The sequence below is a fragment of the Cyrtonyx montezumae genome, unplaced genomic scaffold (genome assembly GCF_038088225.1).
Source record: "Cyrtonyx montezumae isolate F1298 unplaced genomic scaffold, pur_monq_1.0 scaffold_3, whole genome shotgun sequence".
In the NCBI taxonomy this organism is placed as follows: Eukaryota; Metazoa; Chordata; class Aves; order Galliformes; family Odontophoridae; genus Cyrtonyx; species Cyrtonyx montezumae.
This window is the reverse complement of record NW_027072034.1, coordinates 79,875,682-79,898,806: the sequence shown is the minus strand read 5'-3', so window position 1 is coordinate 79,898,806 and position 23,125 is coordinate 79,875,682. Positions and strand designations below refer to the sequence as shown.

Sequence of the window (23,125 nt, the reverse complement as noted above, 5' to 3'; positions counted from 1 at the left end):
GCAGACTGACATTTCCTCCTCACTCGGCAATTTACTGAGGGTACAGTCAGCCCACGATTGTACTGTAGGCAGGAAGGGCTATCAGAGTAGCCAGAAGATCTGGCCACACCCACAGCTTCCTGAGCAACCCAGCTCTTCCTGACAAGGAATGGGCAGAGAGGAGATGCTGATGTGGTTCATGACAACTGAGAGAACTATGGAGAGCAGCACTCAACAGCTTTTCTTTAAAGCAGACAGTCAACTCTTGTACCCAGCAGGCACAACTGGGACCCTAACCCCAATTCCAGATAAAATGTGGTGCTGTCTTTTTTTCACAGGTACACAAAAGCAGATTTAAAGATTTAAAATCATACCAAATATTCACTTTATTCTTTAAAAAACATATTTCTAGAACATCCCAACATTATTGTCAAGTAAGCAGTGCCATTCAGGCACAGACAGTGCTTTAATTCCACTGGGGAAATGCTTCACAGTAGTTTAACATTTTACAATCACACAAAAATTAGTTGAAGTTCATAAGCATGCACACTAGCCCTGGGAGGGTATCACCAGTCTATCACAAGGATCACTCTTAAAGAAAGAGTTCACATATTTACAAGTTACAACAAGTCTACAGCATCATTAAGGCACCAGGTAAGAGTGTGAATAGCTATACTAAGACACCATGCAGCAGCAGGTCAGAGGAGCTGGCCTGCAGGCTTTCCTCCTCTGTAATGGCTCAGTATAAGTGATCCACCTTCTTCACGATCCACATCAGTGCACCCAGTCTTTGGGATTGCGGAGAACCTCTAGAATTTCAGCTTCCTTTGAGCTCTCTGGAGGTGTGTTCATGTATTCCCACCTGTAGAGAAAGGGGAAATGCTACCTGCAGCTGCCTCTCCTAAGGATGCAAAGCTACAGGCCAAACAAATGAACATTGCTAGGTGCAATTTGGTGTTGTTCTAAATTAGTTCAGAGAAAAAATATTCACACATTGAGAAAGACTGGGTTAACTTTTACTGCCCAGACAAGATAGTGGCATTGTAACAGTTCTATGAAAATGCCATCTCAAAACCAGCAAGTGGAATATTAAGAATAATGAACAAAAACACCATTATGCCACTGTCTGAGTCAGAAGCACACCTGCATCCTGGATACGCAGCTTCTGTTGTCTGATCCTTATCCTCAGCTCAGAAAGGACAAAGAAAGCTACCTACAGAAAAGTGGCAAATGTGATGAAAAATGTAGAATAGCTGTTGTACAAAGACTTGTACACTTATCAGCTTGGAAAGTAGACAGTGAACAACAGAAGCCTATAAAATAAGAGCTGTTACAGAAAAAATAAATGAGAAGAAAATCTGAAGAGTCAAACAAAACCATTGGCTGCAAGTAGAAAACAGAGAGGCACTTTGTCATACAACATATAGTTAAACTGTAAAACTCCTTGCCACAGGCTTGTAAGGACTGCCAGAAGTTCACATGCTTTCCAAAGGGATACTACAAAAACACCCGGAGAGGGAGCAGGGGATATCTATCAAGAAGCACTAAGTATGAAAAAAAAGTATCTAAACCACATGTTACTGGTGAATGGTGAGCATAGCCCAACAGCCAAGCACCTGCAGATTACTGGCCACTTCTTGTTATCAGGCATGAACCAACCAGTGTTGAGACTGGATACCAGTACAGACCGTTGATTTAATCCTATAAAATATTTTAGTAAGAACAGTGCCTACCTGTCCACACAACTATTCCCTTACCTTGCAGTCAGTGGCAGAGACATAAGAATGCTTTCAATTCTTGATCCTGGTGTTAGCAGGCCAAATTTTGTACCTCTGTCATAAACCAAGTTGAACTCCACATACCTACGGGGAGTGAAGATACGGCAGAAAAATAAGTTTATTATCAGAAGTTGCTTGTGCTTTCTACAGCTAGCAGACATCAAACAAAAAAAAACTTTCATCCATACTGAGTATCATAAAGAACCCTGCTTTGAAGCCAACTGTTCTCTAGTATCCCCTGCATAGCAATAGAAATGCAACCTTTCCTCTCCACAAAGCATAGGAAGTAATGGCTTTGACTAGCTGACAAGAGGACAAACTATTGCAGGAGAGCTGAACAGCAGGTTTACTTTGGTTATGCTAATACTCTTGTGTCAAGACAAAAGGAATCTTAAAGGACCTGCAAGTGGCTATATGAAAAACTCTACTGTGCTCTCCCCCATGCTGAAGGTCCTTCTAAAGGACGCAGCAACAGCAGCAAGGTAAGACAAGGTTTTTTTGTTTCTTGGGGATGTCTGGAAAACAGCAGAAGTCAGCTTCAGAGTGCTGGCTGGGACTTGTAAATCCCAGAACACAGTTTTCCTCCATCAGCATACAAACAGAGCAGTGACAACTCAGCAGGGTTTATCTCAACAGCCAGCATGGAGGTACCTAAGAGAAGAATGGGGAGGAGCCTTTACTATTTACAGAAACAAAGAGCTTTGACAAGCCCAATAATCTGCAGACTGGTCCAGGGCAATCAGCAGGCTGAGCAAGTCCAGGATGCAGCTTGAAGAACCTATTTCCCCTTATAATCTTACCAGGTTTGCTAAATCCTGTTCACAGAATGGATCCCGAAAGCCTAACACTCCAGGGAACAATTTCACCAAATTAAGCGTGTGTGCTTTTTTGAGTAACTGCTGCAGGCCAGTGATTGAAACTTGAATGCTTATGCCATCTTTATGCTACATTTGCAGATTCCTTTGCACAAACACACCAAAGCAAGCAAAGACTTCCCATTTCTGCATAGAGCAGATATATTTCTGTTTCTCACATAGGACAGAGAAAAGAGTATCTACCAATATACTTCAGCTTTCGTAGCATTAATAGCCCTTCAGAGTAATAAGCATCCTCAAGAATCTTTTAAGCTACACTGACTTTTTGCCACACCTGAAAAACGACCCCCCCCCCATCTTTGTTCACTTGCCAAGAGTTCATGGCATACGCATTTCAATGCCAAGAAAAATCAGATAGAATAAGTATGTATGTAAGAAACTGAAAGCACTCTGACGTACTGTAATTTGTTGCCTTTTTGGAGTTTAGCTTCATTACTGAATAGTGACTTCCCTTACCCTTATGCTCCTCATGTGATAAGGCATATCACTGGTCTGCAGAAGGTAGGACTCAGGGCACGATGCACACATGCATGCCTTTGTTACAAAATGCAGTGGCTTCTCTCGTGTTGGATTTTTTTTTTTTTGAAGGGGTGGCATTTTGTATGGGTTGCTTATGCTGCTGCAACATGGGTGAGTGAGAGGTTCAGATGAGGATGTGCTCGTACTTCTGCATCCTCCCCCAGCGAGCTAGCACTGAATATCAAAAATTGTTCTGTACACAGAAATGTTGCAACTCTCTGGCAAGCACTGAAGTGTTCGAGCAAACTTACCCCACCCACACCATGACAGGATGTAAAATGCACTTCAGGACATAAACCCTGAGACCACGAAGAACGAGCTCACTTTATTCTCACCATTCTTATCTACCTCCTGTGTATTGCTCCTTCGATACTCACCGTCCTCTCCGAAGCTGCTGCCACAGTTTCTCCTCTGGTGTGTAGGAGTCATGGCAGTGCTTCTTCACAATGGGAACATAAGAAGGCACAACAGCTTTGGCACAGCTCTGAACAAACTGGAATACTTCTTCCTTGGAAGGAGAGTCCACATCATCAAAGAATATGCCTCCAATCCCTCTTCGCTCATTGCGGTGCTTGATATAGAAGTAGTCATCACACCTAGATGGGGCAGCAGAGTTATTAATGTGACCCACAAATAAATAAATAAAACTCCTAACAGCTACGTGGCACAGCACTAATGAAACAGTGATGAGAAGTCAGTTCTTACAGTGCCAGGTGCCTGTTTCACTGACCGGTACAAGCATTGCTGTGCAGCCCCATGCAGAATGCAGTCACTGAAAGCTCTGATTAAATGGTCATCACAAAGCTGTGGCCACTGAGCCACATTCAGTGACTGTGCCAATTATTTTCATGTGTAATCATCTATAATCCATATTCTCTACCTATGAGGAGGAGGGACACCTGATTTCAAAAGCACACCCTAAGAGATCTCTCTAGATTTCATTCCCTGAAATATATACAGATTCCAGACTATTTGTACACCTTTCAGGCAAACGTGAAATAAACAAACTTAAAAGTAACAATCTCTTTATTCTTTTTGCTTTTCCTTATTTCTTTTTGCTATTCCTATGGAAAAAACAAGATTTTCTGCATCAAAACTGGAACAAAAAAAAAAAAAGATCAACAAACCCAAAACTGGATAAAAAGCCACCATCACTTAAAGGGAGGGAAAAAATTGAGGCAGCCTTCTTTGGGAAAAAGACTTTATAACAGTTTAATTTTGGAAGATGGAGTCATTCTAGCACTGGCTGGACACAGCTTACTGTCAAGTTTATGAAAAAACATGTGCAGCTAATCCTATAATGAGAAGGAAATTCATCTATTTTGTATTTACTGGGAATGTGTAGGAATGGAATTACTGTAAGACAGCTGATTCACTGTACCCACACCCAACTTGCAGCTGTCTGCTTACGCAACCATTCCCTGCAAATCTTCACCTAGGGCAGAAGTGGAAGAGAAGCATAACCCAACAACAAGAAGGAAATCCTGTCTTCCTTTAGGACTAGCATACCATACAAATGTCCATCCACAGTTACTGTCAACAAGCAATACAAATGGCACAGCAACAGAGGGAGAGACAGGGAGATAGATAACCTAAGTTACTTTTTTCATTCACTGAGATGATCAGCTTTTTTATTTTATAGCAGCAGGAAGAATTCGGACAAAAGGTTGAGTCAAAAGTGCAACAGAGAACAAGCTGACCAAAGTTTTAAAGCTGGATCAGGAAGGCAATGTGGTAAACAGAACAAAACCTTTTCTGGTTCAGAAAAGATGAAAAAAGGCAGTACAAATTAGTAGAAGCACGGAGGAGATTCAGAGTCCTCCAGCAATGAGGACGAGATGCCCCTGCACAGCTGCAGCTTAGAACAAATGCTGATGCTACGGTTGGGAAAACTGCCTTTGTCCACTGGACACAATGGACAAAAGTCCTCCTTAGGCTAAGAACAGACATCCATCTCTCTGATCTCCAGCTGCTGGCGTTGCTTGCCTCCTTATCCTGCAAACAACATGACCATTAGGGCAGGCATTCTGAACCAGCATGCAAAAAATTCATCAGACAGACTGTAATCTTCAAGTTTTAAGGTGTGCTCCTGGAATAAGTCGTTCACACCCAAGCTACAACACCCACATTATCTCCAGTCCTCAGACAAGACCTTGTAGATTACAAAAGGCTAACCATCCTTTCTGGATACCACAGCTTGCAGCAGATAGGATTATCAGACAGAGCAGCAAGCCTCTACTGAGCAGAAGGGAAGGATCCCATCTACTCCTAATGTGTCTCTCAGTTCAAGAACATCCAAAGTACACGTCTTTACAGAATATGCTGCTGAACACTAAGTGAATGTGTCACTGGCAAAAAACTAACAGTTTCATCAACATCATGAAGCTTCTACATTAAGGAAAAGCTCCTTTACGTACACTGCAAAAAAAAAAAGAAAGGAAGAAAGAAATGAAGAAGGGTAGTGAAAGATAGGTTGAATGCAGAATAACCTGAGTGGAATTTACTCATGCACATTTACCATGAGTTCACTTAAGCAGAATAAGTGCAAGTCCAAAGTCCACAGGCCTCCGAGGCCTATTTTGACACCGGAGGGCAAAAAGAACATTTACAATGCCTAATGAGGTCTGAGGCTTACAAAACCACGTAGAGTCAGCTTGCTTTTTATTCAGTTTACAGATCTAGGATCCCAGCTGTCAGCTCTCTCTGGCCTCTGTAAGTAAGATACTGCTTTTAGACTACATTTAGTCCCGGTACGTGTCTACTGATTTTCATTAGGGTCTGCTAACACTTATCAAAAGGCAGAAGAGAGCCTACTGTTCCTATAACACACCTAACTGGCAATTTGTAATGCCACTTTCTGCTCTCACAAAATTTTGGGATCCAAGTGCATCTCTCACATACCATTTCTTGTACTTGGGATACAGCTTCAGATCGTGCTTATCACAAACTTCTTTCAGAGTCTTGTGAAAGTGTACAGCATCTTCTTCGTTCAAGTAAGTCGGAGTGAGGTCCGTTCCACCACCAAACCACCACTGTTTAGTTCCTACAGGAGAGAGGCAAGCAACAAACATTGAAATAAAAATGAAAACAAACACACAAACCAAAAAGTCCACTTTCCAAACAGAAATACATCGCTAGCAGTTCATCAAGAACTAACAACTATTTGTACAATGCAAAATAAAATCATTATCCCATGATAGCCCTAACCATTCATGAAAAAAATTGAATTCAAGGCAGTGCAGAGACCAGGAAAATACGAAACAAATTTCAACTGCTTGTTGGATATTGTGGATGTTCTGTGGCAACTGGTAGAGTAACAAGAGCTCCATGCAAGGGCTGCCCAACGCTACTTTCACTGTTCCCTCTACTGCTTACATAAAGACAAGAAACTTGCAACTTCCTGAATACTTCAGAAATCTAGAAACATTACTGCATGTGAAAGAAAGGAAACACATTAAACCCAAGGGAACTAACAGCAGCACGCTGCAGAAACTCAGGGAAAACCAACCTAAGACAAGCAGAGGGACATTTTTCTGACAGCACATCCTCCCAGCTTTGGGAACAAAGGCTGTATACCCTGATCAGAATGCCCATCAGTCCTTCATGGACCTTTTTTCCACTAAACTCTAGAAAGTGGTGCTACTCAACAGGTTCTTGGCACCACTGGTTCTTAACCTCTTACCTGAGCCATGCGTTCGCACTTCATACAGAGTAGTATGCATCAAGTGTACCACCCTGACTTACAGTTCTTACCATCAGCTTCCTCAATTTCAAAGTATCTGTAGTTGAAGTGCATGGTCGGAACATGAGGATTCTTTGGATGGATAACGGAGCTTACACCCATGGCACAGAAAGGCAGTTTTCCTACGTAAAAAGATGCACAGAAATAAAATAAAATAATAATTTTTAAAACTTCAGTTTTACAAATAACTTTCTTTATTATCGTTTAAGGCACATAGCTATTTATCCTTAGCTTTCAAGCTGTCATTCAGCTACAAGAGCTCTCGTGTTGGGTCACAATAATTATTACTATGTGAAATTTGCATCTCATCTGCATATTTGTATGTGCCCCATTAAATGCCTTTTTCGCATTTATCCTAAAACTGTTAATGTTGGGAAAGACCTCTCAGATCACCTAGTCCAACTATCAACCCATGCCCGCTGACCACGTCTCTCAGTGCCACATCTCCACGGCTCCTGAACACCTCCAGGGACGGTGACCGCACCTCCCCCGTGCGCAGCCCGTGCCACTGCCTCACCGCTCTCTCCGAGACGAGATTTTACCTAACATCCAACCTGAACCTCCCCCGGTGTTACACGCCGGAGCAGCCGCATCCCTCAGCGCCCCCTTACCGTCCTCGGTGGCCTTCAGGGCCTTCCCCCTACTCCTCATCTGCCGCGCCGCCTCCTCGGACAGCTGCCCGAACACCACGGACACGTTCACGCCCGCCTTCTCGAAGACGTCTCCGTCCTGCAGCACGCAGCTGATGCCGCCTCCGCCTGCCAACGCCGCACGGGGTCACGGAGGGCCGTGAGCCCCCCGCGCCCCGCCGCCCCGTCCCCCGCACCTTCCTTCCTCTCCCAGGTGTCCACCGCGAAGGAGGCGCCGGGGTCCAGCGCCGCCAGGGCGCGGCACACCTCGGCCTGCGTCTCCATGATGAGCAGCTCCATGCGGCTCCCCAGCTCCCGCCGCCGCCGCCGCAGCTCCCGCAGCCCGCTCACCGGCGGCGCCATGAACCGCCGCCGCATCTCCTCCTCCTCTTCCTCCTCGGCCGCCGCCATGGAGGCCCGCCGTCGCCACAGCCCCAGCCCCAGCCCGCCCAGCGCCCCAGCCGCCGCCAGCGCCCAGCGCCGCCCGCCCCGGACCGCGGGGACCCCCGGCGGCGCGGAGCCCAGCCAGCGGCGGGACGCGGCGGACAGGGCGGGCGGGGCGCGGGCGGCCCCGCGGAGCAGCTGCGCGGCGGCCGCCATGACGGGCACCAGCGGCGCTCTGCCGCCGGCCGCGCTGGGGCGGGATCCCGGGAGCGGGCTGATCCTGGGCTGGGCGGAGCGGATACAGCCCTGCGGCGTCGATAACGTCCCTCTTATTTTTCATTTTTTTGAAGAAGGTGCCACCCCCACCCCCACCTTTTCAGAGTGATAGGAAGGTGGTGGAGTCACTGTCCCTGGAGGTGTTCAAGATGTGGCACTGAGGGACATAATCAGTAGGCACGGTGAGGACAGGCCGACAGCCCAACTACCTGATCTGAGACGTCTTTTCCAACCTTAATGATCCAAAGTCTGTGAGGGTCAAATTGGGATGTCTACAGCCATGCACAGCAGTCTGTGCAGTGTGAAGGCAGGAGCTGACTTGCTCTCCCTCACGTAACACATTTCTCTGTGGTGGGATCATCACCACGGCTGCAGAGCGGCCGCATGAGTTAAGACTTGAGCAGGTTCAGGCATGGAGAAGATGCGTCTGTATGCTGCGTGGCTGCTTTTCATACTCAGTGCTTCTTAATGCCTGACCAACTTGTGGGAGAGCAGTGGGAATGCTCCTCACAGATCTCAAAGGGTATATGCTTACACTTTCCTTTTTCTCACTCAAGCTAAAGAAATGTTTTCTTGATTTTTTTCTCTTCAAGAGCTGCTCTGAAAGTAATGTCTCCTATGTTACAATGTTGGCCCGTGATGTCAGAGACAGATGTTGGTGATATGGCAGCTGAAGTCAAACCTTCTCACCAATATTTCCTCGCTTTTTTTTTTTTTTTGCTGTGTGACAGATGGCAGCATAAGGGCAGTCTAACAGAATGGTGTCTGACGTGGACGTGCATATGAAGCAAATCTGTGTCACTGAATTCCTCCATCTGAAAGAAAGTGGTCCCTACCGACCTTCATTGGCCTTCACTGACACTTTGCTGAACGTTTCTGGAGACCAGACAGTGGATGTGAGCACAGTGAGGTGATGGGTGCTGCATTTCAGCACTGCTGACAGCAACAGTGGTCACCTCCACAAGTGAAGATTTTGACAAGCACGGCATGCAGGATCTTGTTCATTGTTGGAGAAAATGCACAGCTAACAGTAGTAGCTGTGTTGAAAAATACTGTTTTTTAGCCAAAAATTTTCTCTGTCGAATAGTTTTTTTGTGCTCTTTATATCTGTTGCACTTTCCATGGAAATAGATATATTATTTCCAGAGCAGCCCACATAATAAGAGTGATAAAAAATAATGTTATCACAGAACCAAATGTTGAAAAGTACTACCAATTTATAGTTCCAAGTTTGATTTGCTTGGTGCCAGTGTTGGCACTGTGTCCTTTAAACTGACTTTTCTCAGCTGCCCTGAAGTGAGCTGTCAGCCGTGAGACAGTACAATGAAGGACAGGAACAATGACCAAAGTCTTTAGCAAACGAATAAAGCCAAAGTTTTCCTCAAGGCAACATGCAAGTGACAACCATGGGTGCTGTGTTGAACTGAGCTATGAGAGTTTTCTGTCAAATCAACAAGCAGATATACTGTTGTTGTTGTTTTTTTTTAATTAAGCGTATTGACTGAGGACCCACATCAAAATTATCTTAAGAAAAATAACAGCTGTGTCAAAAGCCTGATCCTGCAAGATTTGTATGCTGGCGTGGGACAGTTCCTGGAAACAGTGAGCAACTGGGATTTAAGGAGTGTTTTACACAAGTAGTATCCAAGAGAAGATACCTTTGCCCCTGATGTGTCCCTAGCATGTATCAAGGCTTTGTTGTCTGCTTCTTTTCTTAGTTAAGAAGTCACACAGAAGCTTAGCCCGTTTCTGATTTGATTCTATTCTTTGGCAGCAGAGGATGCTGTGAAGCTGCTGAAGCTCTGCAAGAAAGAAGGAAAAGAGATCTTTGAGCTTGACTCTTTTCTGCCACCAGCTGTGGATGACAGGATCCTTTTGAGATGCCAGGATGAGCCAGAAGACCCGAACTGCTAGCAGCAGCAGTGAAAGAAATGTCCTCTGCAGAGGAGATCTGTGGCTGAGGGAGGACACTCACGGGCTGTGGTAAGACTGCATAGTTTAGCTACATTAAGCAGGTCTTTGGACCATTCTTTATCCAGGGTGGGTTGTGATACCTCACTTTCTTCCTGAATCACATAAAGTGATTTTACTTAAGCATTTTCATGCTAACCAGTGTGCATAATGTCCAATTCATGTTGTGGTAAAGCTCTTCTCTTTTAGTGGGATTCTTAGACACAACTGTAATAGAAAAAAAAAAAAAAAAAGAAGAAGAAGAAGAAAAATAAAATGTGTTCATGCTTATGAGAATTTCACTGATTTTTGTGTTGGATGCTGAGAACAAACTTTGATACCATATGATAATTCAGGATGGGCAAGGCCACTGAATGTCTTTAGTCCAGCCCCAGGGGCTCATGTCTTCCTGTCTGGGAGATTCTGCTCAGGGCCTTTCTGTTCATTTGTGTGCAAGTTCCCTGTTGTGCCTGGGCCCCTACCCCAGCACTGCAGTGACATCACAAGGAATAATTCCTTTTCTTACATCTAGCAAGAATTTCCTTTGCTGTTACCACATTGTCAGGTCAGCTGAACCTTGAAAACATGACGTCTTTACTGAGTAGGATTTCTCAGGCTGGTTGCTGGAGCTTGGTTAGGCTGTGCTTTCTGGCAGAAGTGAAGGGGAGTGACAGACTGTAAAAGTGATATTCCTATTATTTGCCAAATCTTCTCATCCTTAGCAGTTTGTGTGGTCTTCCTTTGTGAGGTCTGCTGTAACAGCAAGTTGAGATTGAAACTTCAAGAAAATGCCATAGGCTTTCCTTTTGCAGAAGTGAGAAAGATGCAAGAATGGTTAATTATGCCCTTGGTTACATATATAGAACCAAACTGTGGTGGACAGTAAAAAAAGCATTGTTTGTTTTTCAGCATTCGAATTAATGTTCCTCACCACATTATTTTGTCTTAGATCACTGTACAGTACCAAGAAGGGTAGTACACATTGCACACATTAAGAGGCTTGGCAACTCCAAGGCTAAGACCCTAGGAAAAGTAGCTTACGTTTTTATCTGCACTTTCAGTGCATACTGTTGATTTGAAGCTTGGGGACTTTCAGCTTGTGTGTGTGCCATTGAATTTCTGTGCTCTTCTGATACTTTCAGAAATGCAAAAAGAAACGGGGAAAAAAACAGCTCCTGTGAGCTTAGATCAAAATCAAAAAGAAAATGTGGAAATAGGTCTTACATTTGCTTAATTAAAAATTGAATCACCAGAAATATACTTAAAGCTTTTTTAGTGGTCTAAATTAAATTCCAAGATCTTGGCTTCCCTAAAACATTTCTGTGTCAGCTTTGAAAAAACTAATTGGAAGTTTACATGGCAAGATGACTTTTAATATTGCATTACTTAATGGCTTACTTTTAGATGTTTTTCTTACCTGTATGTAATGTGGTAGTGAGGTTTGTTGTTTTTTTTCAATGAGTCTGACACCACTCAGAGTAGCCAGAATTTCTGAATTTCACCAGTGTGATTCTAGAGAAGGCTGAAGTGGCTACAGTGCCTTCAGGAGTTGAAGAGAGTCATAACTGTCTTTATATAAGGGGATCTCCAATGAAGAGAATAATATTGCAAGTTCTCTTCTTCTGTTCTTTTTTTAACCTGTGCTTTAAAGAGAGCTCTGAAGCTTTTTGCTGCCTCTAGGTGTTGTCTGTCTTGTTTTTATTTATGAGGTTTCACGCACAAGTGACATATTAAAAGAAAAGGAGACACTAAATGGTCTAAGGTAGTGACGCATGCTCAGGTCTGATTCAGACTGAGACAGGAACAATGCTTTCACTGAGTCTGTTTGATACTTTTGTTTTGTGCACTGAATTAGTACACTTGCTTATCAGAAAACTGGAAGATAAGCAGAAAAAAAATCGCTTTCAAGTTGGCATTTCTGTTGCTTGTAAAGTTAAAAGAGCCAATCTCATCCAGTTTACTCTATTACACCAAATCTTGATTGTGAATTCTAAGTGCTGCCGTGAACTTGAATAATTTAGCAAGTACTGTTGTTTAACAGAGGTCATCTCAAAGGTTTTACATGACAGTATAGGATGAGTGAATTTCACAATATGTATTAGAGAAGAAAAATCTTTGAAAATGGAGCTGAAACAGTAGGTGATGTGAAGGTTGTAAGAGAAAGTTGATAACCTTTCCTTCTGTATCTGTGATCTCAGTGATTTGTCTGCTTTGAAAGTTCATACTATTTTCTCTTTATTTCTCTTTTTTCTTTTACTTTCTTTTTTTTTTTTTTCCTTTCTTATTTTTAATGCATAAATGCAGGGCTTATTTTCCTGGACATATGAAGGAGGGAAAGGGAAACTACAAAACAGAAAACTGCTGAGTTAAAGTTGCTTTAGTCTACCTGCAGGAAGGTAAGAGAAATTATAAAATACCTAAGGAAAACTTTCTTCCTAATGCTTTATCACCTTAATAACAAAAGAGGACAGAAAAAGGGAAATGTAGCTCTGGAATTAGAGCGGGTCCCATGGAAAGTTTTTCACTATCAGGTCACAAAATGTGCTTCATACAACTTCATTTGGAAATGTACTGGTACTCCAGGTCAGGAATTACAATCTTCCTTGCAATGAGAAGACTGAACATTATTTTCCCACTTCCTTTTCACCATTCTCTCAGTTCTGCCTTCATATTTGTTATTACATGATGCAGCCTTCAATAAAACATCAAAAATTATCCAAAGATCACAGCATAGCCACTGGATTTGTGGCTTCATTCAAGGCTAGGAAGCCAAAGTAGGATCTGTCTTCCAGGCTTCCAAAGAGAGGGAAAGAATGAGCAAGAAGTGATCTGTTGGAGTGGATTTCCTGCTTTCTTTCCTGCGCCAGCATTAGCATGTAGGTCTAAAACACTACACCCTCTGCCCAAGGGGTGTTTTTTTTTTTTTTGCCTTGCATGCCACTGTACTCAATTATACAGACTAAATGTAATGTTTGCTGTTATGGAAGTCCATTCTGAAGCCAAAATACACACCATTTAATCTTGCCTGGAATAACTGATACATTGTTTACGGTTAAACTGACTGACTAGATGAGTTAGTTCACAGCTCTTAGGAGACTTGTGCATGCAGCTAATTCCAGATAACAGATATGTACTGTGTGATTGAAACTGCTCTACAAAACTCCAGAAGAATTCTCCTCTATAAATACAGGAACTGAAACTCAAATTTGTAGATCTAAAATCATGAGCTTCTGCTCCCTTAAGTTCAGTAATGCCCTTTATTCTAAGGGTTTCAGAGAGTATGAATGGTGTGAAATGAGGTATTTCTCTCCCCCTTTCCCAGGAACTCATTTATTCTTAACCCTTTGCAAAAACCATGCAAGAATCATACAGAATCATACTGATGGTACTTTTCATTTTTATGGTAATATGAGTGTCTTCAGAAAGTTCTGTCCTTCTGTTTGATTTGGAAAAGCAGATAAGGTCACCAGGTGAAGACCACCGAGAAACAGAGAGCAAAAAGATAGTCAGATTCATAATTCACCCACTATTATTTAGTGGCTAGAGTATGGATAAAACCTTACATTGCTGAATGCATGAGCTCTGCATCTGCAAAAGTATTTGTATTAAGATAGTAAAGTAACAGAGCTGTAACAGAGAAAGTGTCACAGGAGTTCCCATCTGGTTTGTCTCTATAAGGAGAAAACATGCCAGAGCCAGCAGGAGCTTCTGCCACTCCTAAAGCCACAGGAGAGTCAATAATTAGTAACATCACCCCCAAGTCTGGAAAATGGGGAAGAAGTAGTGTGCTGAAAGGCTGCCAGCAAAGGAGTATCTAATGCCTATTTCTGGAGATGAATTATAAAAGGAAAATGCAAGAGGAAGGATGGTGTTTCAGATGCTAAAGTTTAGCTCTGACTGCAGTAACACCAGCAGCTTCGGTTAAGATTGCAGAAGTGTTATCTTCTTGTGTGTTCAAAACCTTTCCTAGCATCAGGCATTGGTGGCACGATGAAAGCTGTGTCATTAGGTTCTAGTTCATCTCTAATCAACTGGACTAGATCATCTTCAGTCCAGAAACTTTTAATAATTGTTTGCATTCATTTTGTACAGTCTGCTGCAGTTTTCAAGGTTTTTACATCAGTCTTTCACAATCTGCATTTACTGATCATATCAACAGACCTCTCTTCTAAATGCTCATTCCAGGTCCCTTGATTTTCTACAGCTTGAAAATCATCTCTCCAGGAGTTCTATAGGTCAGTTGGGCTTCTTTAAAATTCAGCTCCTCTTCGTTTCATTTCTCTTTCCTCTCTCTTCAATATCTAAAAAGGCAATTAAGTTCTTCTCCATGCCATCAGGACTCCCTAAGGTGTCCCTTCACCAGGAGATGGACAATCCTAGTCTAATAATTGTTTTTATGGTGATCACTGTCACCACATGCAAAGCATATGCCAGGAATACATTGCTTACTCATCAATCTGAGCCACCAGTGGTGGTGGTGGTGGTGGCACCATACTGGAAGGGATGAGCCTCCATTAGTGAGAAGACTATTTGCACTGACCCAGCCACTGCCAAGCTGTATCTGGAGGACTATCTGGAGACCATCAAGCAGCTGCCTGTGAATCTGCATGAAAGGTTCACTGAAATGCACAAGGAGTGCAATGTGCACAAAAAATGCATTTGCAGAGTGCAATGGATCAGCTTGAACAGGGGGCAAATGATTTTTTAATGAATATATGCAAACACAAACTTGAATAGAGAGTAAAAGAAATAACATCAATAGAAAACAATTTTTTATAAGGCTTTGGAAGATGCAGATGAAAAAATACAGCTGGCTAATTACGTTTTTGGTAGACCGTCACTTGCAAAAACTTGACCAAGAACTTGCTAAATTTGAAATGGAACTTGAAGCAGAAGATGTTGGAGTCATATAAATATTAAAGACACAGTTGGATCTGAATACAGTGCATACGGTACAAACTCTTCTCAACCATTGGCACTGTATAATGTGAGTTCATTATCTTAAGGGTTTGGGGCCAGTGCAATTACCATGGCAGCAGCTCAAGCAGTGCAAGTCACAGTGCAAATGAAGGAAGGAAGAAGAATATTCAGTCTAAAAGCCATCTATAAAGCATTTAGGAACAATGACCTTCAGCTTGAAAGAGAATTCAAGTGGATATTCATTGTCAACTCTGGCTTTACATTAATGCAAATATTACATTTATCAAACAAAGATTACAAAATGAAAGAAAAAGCAAAAATAACAAATTCTAAGGTCAACAATCCTCATCATCTTCCTCTTCATCCTTTCTGTTGTCATATTCTTCTTCATCTGCACTGGCACAATAACTGTCCCAGCAAGCAGCAGTAATCCCAGAGTCTGATTCTAATATCTGGGTTGTCTGGACCTATTATGCAAATGAGCCACACTACTGCATCTGTAATCAGGTGTCCTATTGTAAAATTGCCACATTGAGTTGTTCCATTATGGATGTGTTGGACTGATAGAAGCACCAAAAGGGAAATGGCACTGTCCACAGTTTACATCTGCAAGGAAGAGAAGAGGCAGTAGATGTAAGCAAGTATTCATCTGAAAAAAAAAAAAGATTTCTAAAGATTTTACAGAGGTTTTAAGTGGTGGAAGGGATCCTTACCACCATTCTTTGCAACCATTTAAAGGAGGCATAGCAGTTCTAAGATCTTGAACTATTGTTTTTGCTGTTTGTGTTTTATAATACTACATAAACTGTGTATATGCATTGATGTGCTACTGATTCTATTCCAGTAAGCCTTGGATTGTTCCTGTGGCCAGCCTCTGCAGCCATTTGTACTATCAAAACTTTTTATCTGAAAAATGGGAATTCTATAACCATTCCATCTTAAAAAAATAAAATGAAGGGAAATGACATTAAACTAAAAGATGGTAAATTTAGGTTAGATATTAGGAAGAAATTCTTTACTTAGAGGGTGGTGAGGCGTTGAAACAGGTTGCCCAAAGAAGTTGTGGAGGTGTTTAAGGCTGGATTAGATAGGGTCCTGGACAGCCTGATCTAGTGGGGATGGAACTAGGTGAACTTTAAGGCCTCTTCCAACCTAAGCCATTCAGTGATTCTGTTATTTTGTGCTTCTATGGATTACATGCATTTCTCTGATGTAGATCTGCAGCAGCAGATTTACGAATTTCTAAATTAACACACTGTGTTGAGCAACATTTTCTTGTCTCGTATCTCTAAAAAAAGAAAGAACAATACTTTGTTGCTGTGTGCTTTTGAGTCTGGTTTGTGAAAGAACGCCTTTAAAAGCCAATCAATACCTGTCTGTTTTTAGCCTTACCAAAGAGGAATCACCACCTGCTGAATCACAACTTTCACTTCCTTTGTTGCTGGAATTCTTTTATCTTGCGTTAGTCTAGCTCTGTGGACTTGGCATTATGAACAACACCAAAAAAGCCATGCTAGAGGTGAAGCTGGAGGGCGTAGAAGCAGGTCTATGAGCAGGGACTTTGTGGACTTGAGTGAAGAAGTAGAGGAGCCTCCCCTGTAGATTAATGAAGTGTTGTACTCTGTGGGACAGAGGACAGCAAGGACAGAGTAGAAGCTTCTGGAGGCAGTTTGTATGAAAACCTGTAACATGTTTAAAAGTTAGTTTTCCCAAGTGGATTGAAATCTGGGGGAACTTTGCCAGGTGTGGTGTGGCTTGCGTGGACTAAAATGGATTTGTAGAGCAGGCTAGCATGCTGAAATGCATTACCGTGTAATGGTACTGCTGTTTTCCAAGAGCTTGTTCTGTACAACTCCTTTATGAGAAGAACTCAGAAATTCTGACAGTGTGTAGCTACACCACCCCAGCATCTCAGCATCTTATTTCTTGCCTGCTTTCTTGCCTACTTATACAACTCAGCCTTCTTTCCAGAGTGTGTTTTTTCCTGAGTTCTGTTAGACTTCATTGTCTTTTTTAGCTTTTAAGTGGAACAAAATGTCCCAGACAATACTGGTTTTCAGTGCTGCAGTATCTTTCCCTTCTGGATACTTTTTCAGCTTCATTCCTTTTTAAATGTAATAAAACCCAGAGCGCTGTCCTAATGCCCTTCTTCCCCCGTTCTTTAAAACTGCCCTGAAAGTCCCTAGCTGGATAATCACTGTTCATCACTGGTTTTCCCCAAGGGCCTTTTTTTTTTTTTTTTTTTTTTTGGTTTGTGTAACACTGTTCTTAGGATTGTTATCCTAAGTCTTCTTTTGCAGAGAAGAGCAGTTTTCTATTCTCGTTGAGAACACCTATGAATTTTCCTTTCCCTCAAATTTTAAATGTTTGCTCTTTTATGGATGTCCTCATTTTTCATAAATGTGAGATATCAGGCAGTCACAGAAGCATTTCTTCCTTATTTTTTTTTAATAGGAAGCCTTGGAAAAGTTCTTATGTTTTCATCTGTTTTTAAATGGATGATTTAAGATGGCTTTCATTTTTAAAAGCAGGGTCTGTGTGAACATAATGATGCATAGAGACTCCACCTGTCTTTGCTACTTTTAAAGATAGGCTGTTGCTTTGGTTATGAGTTTCACATTACCAAAATGTATTTAAAAACTGAGCTTCAATCCATCATTAGCATTTTTACAGTCAGTTTCTGAAATGGGTGAGAAGCTACATCTGTGAACTTGGGAAAATGGATGATGTAGACATATTGCACTAATGGAATATTCATTTAGTTCCCTCATCCTGGTGTCACTGAGACCCTCTATCACTGTGACCCATTTATTTCTCATTTTATATTTAGATACGAGAAGGAAAAGAAAGGATACTAGATTTACAACAAGAAGTTGGCAGCAATATTAACCTATCCTACAGCAGTGCATCGGGTCCTGTAAGGTTGTGAAATATTAACTGAACCATCCAACATGAAAGAAAATTGAGGGTTTTTTACTGTTGCTAGATAATCCAAAAATCAGTGATATAATCTATTAATCTGTAGATATTTCTCTAAGAACATATTAACTCAATTCTGTTGCGTTTTCAGGGCAGTTTGGTCACAGAGGATTACAGCAATGTTGTGTACTGCAGGCTTCATGAAGGCATGGGTGTTTTGGGGAACATTCCTATCTTTGAGGGAAAATTTTAAAATATAGAAAATAAGCAAGGTTCTTAAGTTATTATAATTTTAAAATTGACTGATTTCTTGCTAATTTGAAGAATGTTGTTTGTACTGTCTTTATTTCAGCTTTTTCATTTGCGCTTTCGTATAAGATAAATGGCTTTTGAATTGCTCAGCAGTTTTCTCTGCTTTGACACATTTTGATTTTTGCTGTCCATTTTCTTCTATAGTTTTTGACAATTAAACTCAGATAGCAAGTTATGTCTCTCTTTCAAGAAATTTGACATGTTTGGTTGACATTTTGGATCTAGAAAAATGTCTGAGCTTAAATAATTCCAGGCCATCCCACAAGTGCTGAGGTCTAATATCTGTCGTTCATCTGCTTAAACAACTTTGTTTTTCTCAAGTGCAGACCACTGGGCTCATTATGCAAAGGAGATCCTCTGGATCTCAGAGTTCTTTAGTTATTATTTAGTATGTTCAGAAAGTGTTCAGATTCAGTATGATTTTTCTGAAAATTCTTCAATTTGTGGGTAGAGTATCTGCAAAATGTGAAACTTCTATTATCTAATTTGTCTCTGTACCTCCTTCTGTAGCTTTTAATCCAGCCTCTGCCTCAGTGCAGGGACAAATAGTGGTTCTACTACTGATGCCCTGATATTAAGCACCTGTCTCAGAGTTGTTGGGGAAGGATTATTCTCTCACAGTACCAAATGTAGTTGAAACTCCCAGGCAGCAGGCTTAAATCAAAGAAAAGCGAGCCGTTTTTATGGATCTTTGTAGAGATCCACTAAGAGACTGAGTGTCTCAGGGTGTTAATGCAGGTGAGAGTGTAAGTGGAATCAGTAAAGGAACTAAAAAAAAATCATGGAAAAGCTTTCAAATGCACAGATGCAAAGCCAGCCTCTGGCTCTCACTGTCCCTGAACAGCAAATTACCTCACTAGAGTATTAGAGAAAGAATCAATCTTGCCCTGTTTTTTTTATACTCTTTCCCAAAGTACACATTATTGGCCACTGTCAGATAAAGCAGCTTAGATTTTTAGAGATTTGATCCGATTCATTTGGATGTCCTTATGTTATTCATTCCCTATGTTCGTGAAACGGGAGCAGGAATCATGGCCAAGTATGCATTTCTTAATGTACAGGAAAAAAAAAATAAATAAAAGCCATGTCTCTAGTCACACCACGACATGTTTCCATTTTGTTAATATACATACTAGGTTAATGAGCATAGATGCATCCACTCAACTTGGACATGTTCTCTGGATTAAGAGCAGGAGTGCATTAGACTCTGGGACCTAAGTTTGTAGTTTAATATTCTGGTAATGGACTGATGGTCTGAGAAGTAGGAATAAAACAGCATCGAGTTATTCTTCATTCTGCTGCAGCCTTATTCAGTTAATTCACACATTTTCAGGAACAGCAAGAAAAATGCAGGCTTCCAGTGCAGTCCAATGCCAAGAATGTAATCCACAGTTTGTCCTTAATCCCATGAGGATCATCTCAAATGTTTCCAATGCTTTTGGCAGGAATATTAAATTACAAAATCTAGGATGCTTGCCAGAAACAGAAAAAAAAAAGATTCACAATAAAAGCAGTGCCCCCACTCTATGTTTCAGCAGCAGAAAAGTCATGTTAATATGGATGACTGGTTTGAAAAAAAATAAAATGAAGAAGGCAGTTTTTCATAAGGGTCTTACAGCAATCCATTCTGTTTAATTTTGCACTACTAAAATATGTACTGTGCGATGTCTGGTGACAGTTCAGGGTGACTATTTTGTTTGTATATTGAGCTTTTCTTTCATGTGATTGAGAGTAGTTATGTGTCTCTTTTCCAGCTCAGGCTGGAACCAGGGCCCCAGATTCTGACTTCTGTTTTCTCTGTGTATGTCAGGAGGAACTCAGTGCACAGTGAGGTTGTTTCTGACTCACTCTGATACAACAAAGTCCTGAGATCATAGACTGCTATTTTTGTTAAAGTTACCATGTGAAAGTACTTAAACACTTATAAAATAAGTCATCAACTATACCAAGAGTTCCAAGGAAAACTGTAAGACCTTGTTGTATGTATGCCAAACCTTCTTTGAAGATTACATGCAAATCAATGCTTGCTGTATTTGTCAAGATGTAAGCCCTGCTTGTCTTCAGAGAGTGAATCTTCAATCATTTCTGATGAAATTGTTATACAAAGCTACTTTTGTGGGTTTAGACTCGCCATTAAAGAAGAGGACAATAACCTATTTAAATGATGCTGGAGAAATTTCATTTCACATTAGATGTATTTGTTGACTTTGTTTTTCTTTCTCTCCTTTCCTGATCTCTGTCCCACATAATTGCTTTTCTGTGGGAGGATCTGTAGGAGTGTCTGACATTCTCATCCCTTCTAGGCAATATTCTTGTTGCTTCTGCAACATGTAGAAATACCCATGATTTATTTAGAATTCATTTGAATTTTGTCACTCAGTATTTTTCTTCCTCATGATTTATTGAAGAACTGTCCTTAAGATCAGCTAGAGATTTAATCCATCTGTACTTTACTGTGTCTCTGTATTTTCTCTGTATGTGTTTTATTCATTACCTATTCTGTTTTGGGTCTGTTGATGCTGTAACAATACCAAAAAAAAAAAAAAAAAAAAAAAAACCTCCAATGGTTAAATGGAGCTGAGAGTAGTATTTTATTACCACACTGCTTAGTTTTGGTGCCAGAATGTCTCTGTGGTAGGTGCTGTACTCTGCTGGTGCCTCCCACTCAATAAGTGTCATAATGTTAGACACAAACATGGCAGAATCCATCTTTTATTTTCAGTCAAGAATGGAGTGACTGAAACCACTTCCCTCTTTCACATGAGGTACTTGAGCTTTTTTGCAGTGACAGGAAGGTGTAGAGAGGAGGAAGTTGCTTTCATGCCTCTTTCTTGCCCTTTCTTGTTCTGGAAAATATTTATGTCTGCCATCTGGGACTTAACCTGTGCCTGTATTGTTACCTTCTAAGGCCAATTAACTTGTTAGGATACTTAAAAAAAAATATTTGTTGGAACACACATCCTGTACCACATATGCAATTGTAGCTACAAATAGAAAGTAGGACATATTTTCCACTTGTAACTCAAGTTCTGATGAATCTAAACATTAGACAGCATCTAGCTTGTTATCCTGATCCTGTTTTCAGGTCCATTAAGATGAAAGCATTTGAAAGAATACCAAAATTAGAGGGAGAGTGAGAGACAGATCAAATGTATTGGAGAAACAGTGCTCACTGCATATCTCTTTTGTGAAATAGACAGATGTTCTGAGAAGCTTTGGAGGTATAATACTTGTTTAGTTTTTTTCAGAGGAAAATGGATGTGTGTTCAGTGAGATGTTGCTGGCTTTGCAGACGTTGCTTAAAGAAGCAGGTTGTTTAAAAGCAACTTTGTAAATTGATTAAAAAATAATAATAATAAAAATCCCAGTAGCACCACTTTCCAAACATAAATTTCTCTTTCTTTTAATTATTAAACATCAGTTATTTTTATCAAAAGAAACCATAAGATAATTTCTTCTTATTAACATCATACCTAATGAAATCATTTTTTCTGTTGAAGATCAACTTGACCTTTTGTTAAAAAGGTCAGGGCAACTAGTGAGTGTGTTAATAAGACGTGGCAATGCAGCAGCTTTGGCAGAAAGAAGAAAATTGGGACTGCCCTTTTGTTAGTTTCAAGAATGTATATGACTCAGTAACAGCCCATTAGCTAATTCCATACAGCAGGTGTTTTACTTGTGGCCTCCATTTTTAACATTTGGGTTCTTATCTCAGAGTATATGAAAGCAAGTTCTGCACATTTGCTAAAAATGCTTTTCAAAGTATCTCTGGCAATATAGACTCTCACATAAATTCCACTTCTGTAATTCCTGTGTTTATCAAACAAGTGTGAAGGAGTACTGACTGCAGAGGACAGCCATTTTGTGTCTTTAGGCCTGTGCTGCAAACATTGTGGTATTGGCATTGTACTGTGAGTGATTAAAATGTATAAATAGGTGAGTACATAGGATATCTGAAGTTAAAATAGACCCAATGAAGCACACTGAGAAGTTAGCTTCAGTGAAATTAGCAGCAAAATGTTTAAACAAGAAATTCCTCTTTTTCTGTGTGATATAGCCAAGTTAAAAATGAAACAAAATCAAGCCTTGAACCACAAACTCAGATAAGCCTAGACTCCTAAATGAGGGAAAAAAGAAAAAAAGAAAGAAAAAGATACAGATCCAATAACTCAGTTCAAAGTCTCCAATGTGTTCCAGATTCAGCACAGGAGCACTTTAGAGAGAGTAAAATCCAAATGTACTTTTGCAAATAAGAAACTTACTGGAAGAAGGGAAGGATAACATAGCTGATTTGTTTGTGTTAAACTTGGCAGTCAACTGAACAGAAGTCCTCACTGACTTCAGTGGAGTTTTGCCAAAATAAAACCATATCGGACACTGGATAGAATTTCAGAACTTCAGATTCATTGATGTACTTTACAGCCTCTGGGAAATTTTGGTAATCAGCTGTTCCATTTAGGAAGTGTCTTTGGAATGGTGTGCTCTGATTCTTACATTTTGTTGTGCAAAGAGCGATCTCACCAAACTTTCAGCACATTCTTACACTTGCTTAGTGCTGACATGAACTAAAAACAGCACTTTGAGGTTCTCACTGCTATTTCTTTTTTTTTTTTAGTATTTTTTGTTTTGCTCTTGCTTACTGTTTGATTGTAACAGCTAGCATAGTAAATGGCGTGCTTTGGTTGAGAAGAAATTGATCTTTTTTTTTTTTAAACTAATCTTCTTGTGTCATATCAGACAAGTTGTACTAACTGTAAAATATTAAGCAATGAACAATGAACCCTTTGGAGAACCTAGGCCCAAATGCTTCACATTACATTCTGATGTAAACAAGTGCAACCA

The 23,125-nt window shown here is 40.9% G+C and overlaps 1 protein-coding gene and 1 pseudogene across 1 annotated transcript; one reads left to right on the top strand and one right to left on the bottom strand.

Annotated features, from left to right (window-relative positions):
• Window positions 1–347: 347 nt before the first annotated feature.
• Window positions 348–8,122, bottom strand: CPOX (coproporphyrinogen oxidase). Its single transcript, XM_065742042.1, has 7 exons — window positions 7,720–8,122; window positions 7,505–7,651; window positions 6,905–7,015; window positions 6,053–6,194; window positions 3,529–3,747; window positions 1,737–1,841; window positions 348–841 (listed from the first exon to the last, which is right to left on the bottom strand). The coding sequence occupies exons 1-7, from the start codon at window positions 8,120–8,122 to the stop codon at window positions 754–756; spliced, it is 1,215 nt and encodes a 404-aa protein (XP_065598114.1). The 3' UTR covers window positions 348–753.
• A 5,232-nt stretch (window positions 8,123–13,354) lies between these two features.
• LOC136052862 (inhibitor of growth protein 3-like) lies at window positions 13,355–15,705 on the top strand (annotated as a pseudogene).
• Window positions 15,706–23,125: the final 7,420 nt, after the last annotated feature.